The 7,664-nt window shown below is 35.9% G+C and overlaps 1 protein-coding gene across 1 annotated transcript in view; it reads left to right on the plus strand.

Moving 5' to 3' along the window:
* LOC111784339 overlaps positions 1-6,895 on the plus strand; it is a 23,515-nt gene extending 16,620 nt beyond the window's left edge. Inside the window, 1 exon segment of the mRNA XM_023665067.1 lies at positions 5,853-6,895. Coding sequence (XP_023520835.1) covers positions 5,853-6,895 — 1,043 coding nt within the window.
* The last annotated feature ends 769 nt before the right edge of the window (positions 6,896-7,664 follow it).

Genomic DNA, 7,664 nt, shown 5'->3' on the forward strand with positions numbered 1-7,664 from the left:
TTGGACTAATATATCTATGAAATTTGTTCTTGGTTGCATGCTGCTGATTTATTTTATGGATTTAATACAGTTTATGAAACAAAATTTAATATTTTTGTGAGTGAAGCAGGCAGATTTGATCAAAACATTTCAAAAGGAGGTGAAGGAAAGAAGGTGATGATTTTTCAGAACAAAATTTGAACCTACGCGCAGAGAGCTCAAAGTGTTCAATTGATTTCAAACCTGTCGCATTAGCCACTCAAGCACAGAGCTCAATTGATTTCAAATCTGTTGCATTAGCGCACATCAACATTTGTTAAAATGAACTATTTTTAATTTCATAAATTATGTAAAAGTCAAATGGTCAATTTGACTTATTCTTTTCTAGAGATTAAAGGGGATCGGGAATAAATCCCGTCCACAAACATCTTTTGTCGGGAGATCATAAATACCCACAACATGTTATGTAAAATTCAGATTCGTGGATGAATGTAATTCAAATCTCAAATTGAGACGTTTCCCTTAGAAATTCGAGCATCATATTTGACATTTCTAAGTTCATCAATTCTTGGGGTAGAATTGCACCCGAGCCATTCAATCAAGCCTTGATCAAGTTTAATTGTGGAGTGACTCAATTTAGAACAAGGTTTCCAAATCTTGCTTCTAGATCTTCGATCATAAGAGGTAATCTAATTCTAGCCTTATCTCTTGGTTGATCCAAATTTCGTATAAGGCGATGTTAATTACTTTGATTCAAGGGTTCTTGCTTCAACAAAAGCTTGGATTGTTGGGCTGAGGATTAGGGTTGCCTTATCAGACATGTTAAGCATGAAAGATGATAGCGGGGTTATATTCATTAATGATAAAAATAGAAATATTGGGGACCTCATGCATTATGTGTGTTCATGCATTGGGAGGGATACCCCTATTCCATCACGAGGGTACGGACGCGTACATCCAATGGTAAGACAACGATCGTTATGTTTTGTATAGCGTTGTTGTGACGGTTACTGGTTCTAACGAGTTCTGGCCAAGGGAGCGTCCCAGTGTATGCTCGCCCGACAAGTAAGGTGGCCCATGTGTGAGGTAGTACTGCACGTCCAACCCTACCTGAACTAGAAAGCGAAGCCTAAAGCCATGTTATGATAATTTTAATAGAATAAGTCCCACCATGATTGCTTATGTAGGCATTTCTGACCTCAACCTTGGGGTTACTAAGTTTTCCTAAAATACTAAAGCTACGTGTTATTCTTATTTATAGGTGAAGGCAAGGTACCCTTGTATGGATGACGTCGACGCTGTGGAAGCCATGGAATCGAAGCTACGGTAGATGAATTCATGTTGTTTTTATGGCCCTTCAGTTAGTTTAGGCACTTCAAGAGATTAGACAGTAAGTTATTTTTTGGCACTCCAAGAAACGAGATTGTTACCAAGATAAATAGAATAGCCGAATGTAGAACGACGAGTATCGGTTCAACCAGCCGAGTCAGCATCTGAATAAGCCACTAGTGCACTAGGAACAATTGATGGATGAAAGGTAAGACCAAAGTGGAGTGTTCCCTTGACATAGCGAAGAATACGTTTGACAACAGGAAAGTGATCTGCCGTAGGGGCATGCCAAAATTGACTGAAAAATTGACAGCATGGGCTGTATCTGGACATGTAATGGTCAAGTACTATAGGGCACGAACAAGAGATCGATAGAGAGTAGGATTAGAGAAAGGAGAACCATAAATAGTCAGGTGTTGAGAAACAACCATGAGGGTGTGAACTAATTTGCTATCGAGCAACTAAGCACGAGTAAGAATATCTCGAGCTATTTTAACTGAATAATAGAGAGAATATCAGGAGTGCATGAAGCTTCAAGACCAAGAAAGTAACTGAGAGAACCCAAATCCTTGGTAGCAAACTCAAAATGAAACTTGCAAATAAAGTTGTTAATAAGAGATAAGTTATTTTTGGTAACAATAATGTCATCAACATAAAGAAGCAGATAGATAAGGTTAGATTGTTGATGAAAGACAAAAAGGGACGTGTTAGTGCGACTGCAAGAAAAACCAAGTGTTAGAAGAAGTGAGCTAAAACATTGAAACTAGATGCGATTGCTTTAAGCCATAGAATGCTTTCTTTAATCGACGGACATGAGTGAAAATTCAAGGATCAAATCGACAGACATGAGTGGAAAAACGAGGATCAATATATCCAGGAGGTGGTTCCACATGAACAAGTTCAAGAAGAGTGTCATTGAGGAAAGCATTCTTGACATCAAGTTGCCAAAGAGGCCATTTATTTGCGACTGCAATAGAAAGCACAACATGGACAGTGGTTACTTTGACAACCGGACTGAAAGTGTCAGTGTAGTCAAGACTAGGAACCTGAGTATAATCTTTGGCAACAAGACAAGCCTTGAAACGCTTGATGGATTCATCAAGTAAATATTTAATGAGAAACACTCATTTAAAGCCCACAATGTTGGTGTTGGCAAGGTGAGGAATCAAAGAACAAGTGTCATTTTGTTGTAAAGCTCGAATTTCTTCATCCATGGCAGCGATCCAAGCAGGATTCTTAACCGCAGATTCGAATCCTTTTGGCTAAGTGGATGTAAGAAGAGCAAAAAGAAGTTCAGATAAGCCCAAAATACAAAGATTTGCTGGATGATGAATCTTGAAGATACAAACTTTGGCTCGAGTGATCATAGGATGAGAGACCAAAGAAGAAGAGGAATCAGCAGTAGATTCAATAGAGGCCGAATCAGAAGTCTAGGGTAGCAAAGAGGAACCTGCAAGAGAAGTAACAACCTGCACAAACTCATCCACAAGGTCAGAACAAATATCACATGAGGATGAACTGGATCGAGTAATGTGCGGTGAAGAAGTGGTAAGGGAGATGAATCAATATGGTAAAGATGTGATTCCAAGAAATTTAAAATATGAAGAGAGTAAAAAGGTTGGGTCTAGGAGCTAGGGATAACAGGAAAGTGAATTTCATCAAATTTAGCGTGGCGGGTGATGTATAGCTTAGTGTTGGTGGATTCAAGACAACAAAACCCTTTATGAGAGAGACTACAACCCAAAAAAATGCAAGATATGCGGTGGGAGAAAGCTTGTTAGGCATATAATCACGCAAGCAAGAATAACTGCAAATCACGCAAGCAAGAATAACTACTGTGAAGTAGGCCACCAATTGATAATATAAGCTGCAGTGCTGAAGGCGTATACTCAGAAACGAGGAGAAAGTTGGGAGTGAAAGAGAAGGGCCAAACCAGTCTTAGTCACTTGACGATATTTTCTAGACAAAAATCGACACATTTGTTAGCGACATGTCGGAAGCATTGTCATACGTAGTTTTTGCCATCGTCTTATACCTTGCTTCGACGAAGATCTCTATTGATACATCTATGAGAACGCTTTGATAGAAAGTGACCTTATATGCTATCATGATTATTACTTAATAATATATAAATAAAAAAATACAACTTATCAATATTAAGTCGAAGAGGTGAAGTGATATGAACCAAGAGACATCAATCAATCAATATGCTTTAATGAAGATGTGTAGAAAATATTGTTGAAATTATCAAAAGATATTTCAATTCATGCCACATTGAAAAAGAATGAAATTTCATGTTTTAAATTTTGGGTGGATTACAATTTACAGTAATTTAGAGTTATTGTATTTCATTAATGCATTTTAAGACTTTTAATTTACTTTAGGTTACAATTAATTAATGGTTAATTATGGTCATTAAGTATGAATGTTACAACTCTTGGAATGCCTTTAGTAGTTTCATTTTGAGGCTATATAAAGCCATGTATGTTGTATTTGTAAGAAGACTTGAAAAATATAGTAAAAGGAGCATTTGTGCTTTCTTTAGCCAATGTCTAAGTTTCTTTGCAATTCTATGCAGTTTAGGTTGCATGTAGAATCATTCAAGCTCGACATGATCAATCTTGCTTGTGGTGTGATTCGAATCTCAAGCAAGTGTTCTTGTCTTGAGATATTTGATCAACAAGAATCATTCAAGCTAGACATGATCGATCTTGCTTGTGGAGTGATTCGAATCTCAAACAATGTTCTTGTCTTGAGATATTCGATCAACAAGGTAATCTGAATCTTATTCCCCTTGTAGTTGATTCCTTATCTTATCATAAAGTTTCGATGAATAAGATTTCTTTGTAAATTGTGGTGCACTTTAGGTTAGTATCACTGTTATGTTTTTTATTTATGTTTTTTTTTTTTGTATTTCAATAAATGATAATTTTTTTACCTTAAATATGTTTTTTTTTAATTTCAATAAACATGAAAGGGATGAATCTTTGACCTTAAAATAAAGAATGAGTATTTTTGTTCATAGCTTTGGATTGACGAGATAATATGCCAGTGAAGAATGGATTACATCAAGGATACATTAATTTGTTGGAATTGATAGGACTATAGTGCAAGAAAATGCCTTGGTCTCCGGCAGTCCAAATGCAGTTATGATCAACACATTGATTACTAAGCCAGCTTTGTCGCTCTCGCCAGAAAACATTGCCAGTAGCTTGGTCATGTTTGCTGCTAAAATTGCACCAAAACAATATTGTTTGCAAAAGATTTTCTTTAAAGCTCCAACTCTAATTGCCTCCAACATTGATAACGTGCTCGCCCAGATCGTTATCTTTTAGCTTGTAGTGAACCACAAAAGTTGAATCTGCCATCAAATTCAAAAAGGTCACTTTCCAATTGGAGGTTGCATCTTGGATAATGACAGTGTGACTTGCGTCTTGGATACTGCTAAACACGACTTAATCATATTGTTTGGTTTCAAAGCAATTAATATGATTAAACATAATATGCTAAGAGACTTCATTTTTTATTTTTTTTTTTGGAGATTTCTCACTGTTTTTTTACACAACTTGTTACGATTTTGCCTTTCCTCCAACTTTAATTGATGAGCAAATACATTTGCAGAACTCAAAGGTACAAGAGTGGTTTTTCTACCATCTTTGACAAAAGAATACCTATTCAAATAGCCATCATACATAACCCTCCTATCAAATTGCCATGGTCGGCCAAGCAATATGTCTACAGCATGCATTGGTAACACATCACAAAGAACTTCATCTTTATATTTTTCCAAAGTAAAAGATGTTAAAACTTGGGAAATTACCTTCATTGTTCCACTATCATTAAGCCATTGGAGCTTGTATGGTTTAGGATGATCTTGAGTTGGAATTTGCAATCTTTTGATCAAACATAGTACTTACTACATTGGTGCAACTTCCACTATCAATGATAAGACTACAAGTAGTCCCCTTGATTAAACATCGCGTGTGAAATAGGTTGTCTCTTTGATCATCAACATCATTCTCCGTAACTTGAATTTTAAGAAGTCTTCTTCTTGTAATAAGTGCCAAATGAATACCATCTTCTAGTTTCTCCTCATTCTTCTAGACTTCTTCAACTAGATCATTGATCACCCCGCCATTTTTCTCGTCTTGGTCCATGATTGTACAAACAGTAGTTTTATATGCTTAGTTTCTATAGGAGATTCATTAAGGATTTTAGTAGCATAGCATCACCATTGAATGAACTTGTTAAAAAGAATGTGAAATTTGAATGGAAGGAAAAACAAGAGAATGCATTCAATGAACTGAAAGATAAATTAACCAATGGACCTTGTCTTGCTTTACCTAACTTTGATAAATCTTTTGAAATTGAATGTGAAGCAAGTGGGATAGGCATCGGAGCTGTTTTAATGCAGGAAAAAAGCCCAATCATGTTCTTTAGTGAAAAGCTTAATGGAGCACAACTCAACTATCTGACTTATGACAAAAAGTTATATACACTTGTGAGGGCTTTGCAAGTTTGGCAACATTATTTGTGGCCAAAAGAGTTTGCTATTCATACGAACCATGAAAGTTTGAAGCACCTCAAAAGCCAAACAAAGCTAAATAGGAGACATGCTAAATGGGTGGAATTCATTGAGATGGTTCCTTATGTAATCCATTACAAAAAGGGGAAGGATAATGTGGTCGCAGATGCATTATCAAGAAGGTATGCTTTATTTTCTTCCCTTACTGCAAAAATTCTTGGTTTTAAACACATGATTGAATTGTACAAAGTTGAAAAATCTGAATTTTATGATGTGTATATGCAATGTTTAGAAGGGAAACATGTGCAAGATCATATGGTGTTCGATGATATGCTTTTTAGGAAGGGTAAACTTTGTATCCCTAGATGTTCTATTCGAGAGTTACTTGTGAAGGAGGCTCATGGGGGAGGACTTATGGGACATTTTGGAGAATTTAAAACATATAGCATGTTGTGTGAACATTTTTATTGGTTGAAAATGAGGAAAGATGTGAACAAAGTATGCAAGCAATGTTTTAAATGTAAGGAGGCTAAGTCTAAGACACAACCACATGGTCTTTACACACCTTTAGATGTTCCTAGTGAACCATGGGTTGACATTAGCATGGATTTTGTTCTAGGATTACCAAAGACTAGAAGACACCATGATAGCATTTTTGTGGTGGTTGATAGGTTTAGTAAGATGGCACATTTCATTCCATGTAACAAAACAGATGATGCTACCAATATAGCTAATCTATTCTTTAAGGAAGTGGTTAGATTGCATGGTATTCCCAAAACCATTGGTAGTGACAGGGATGTAAAATTTTTAAGCCATTTTTGGAAGGTTTTGTGGGGAATGTTGGGAACTAAGCTTCTATTTTCTACAACATGTCACCCTCAAACCGATGGACAAACTGAGGTCGTTAATAGAACATTAGGAGTCTTACTTAGGTCACTAATTTCTAAAAATCTTAAGTCTTGGGAAAAGACTCTACCTTTTGTGGAATTTGCATACAATAGAGCAATACATAGCACCACTCAATGTTCACCGTTTCAGGTTGTGTATGGATTTAATCCTTGAACTCCTCTAGATTTATCGCCTTTTCCACCTAATATGTTTGCTAATGATGCAGCTTCTTCAAAGACATAAAAAGAAAGAATTGAAAACAAAAATAAAAAACTAGTCACGCGCAAGAACCAAGGAAGAAAGAAATTAATTTTTAAACAAGGTGATTGGGTTTGGGTCTGATATGAACCAAAAGACATCAATCATACAATATACTTCAATGAAGATGTGAAGAAAAGATTGTCAAAATTATCAGAAGATGTTTCAATTCATACCACATTGAAGAAGAATGACGTTTGATTGTTATAAATTTTGGGTGGGTTACAATTTAGAGTAATTTAGAGTTATTGTATTTTAAGACATTTTATTTGCTTTAGGTTACATTTACATAATGGCCAATTATGGTCATTAAGTATGAATGTTACAACTCTTGGAATGTCTTTAATAGTTTCATTTTGAGGCTATATAAAGCCATGTATGTTGTATTTGTAAGGAGGCTTGGAAAATATAGTAAAAGGAGCCTTTGTGCTTTTCTTTAGCCAATGGCTAAGTTTCTATGCAACTCTATGTAGTTTAGGTTGCATGTAGAATCATTCAAGCTCGACATGATCAATCTTGCTTGTGGAGTGATTCGAATCTCAATCAAGTGTTCTTGTCTTGAGATATTTGATCAACAAGAATCATTGAAGCTAGACATGATCGATCTTGCTTCTGGAGTGATTCGAATCTCAAACAAAGTGTTCTTGGCTTGAGATATTCGATCAACAAGGTAATCCGAATCTTA

The sequence above is a fragment of the Cucurbita pepo genome, unplaced genomic scaffold (genome assembly GCF_002806865.2).
Source record: "Cucurbita pepo subsp. pepo cultivar mu-cu-16 unplaced genomic scaffold, ASM280686v2 Cp4.1_scaffold000189, whole genome shotgun sequence".
NCBI lineage: Eukaryota > Viridiplantae > Streptophyta > Magnoliopsida > Cucurbitales > Cucurbitaceae > Cucurbita > Cucurbita pepo.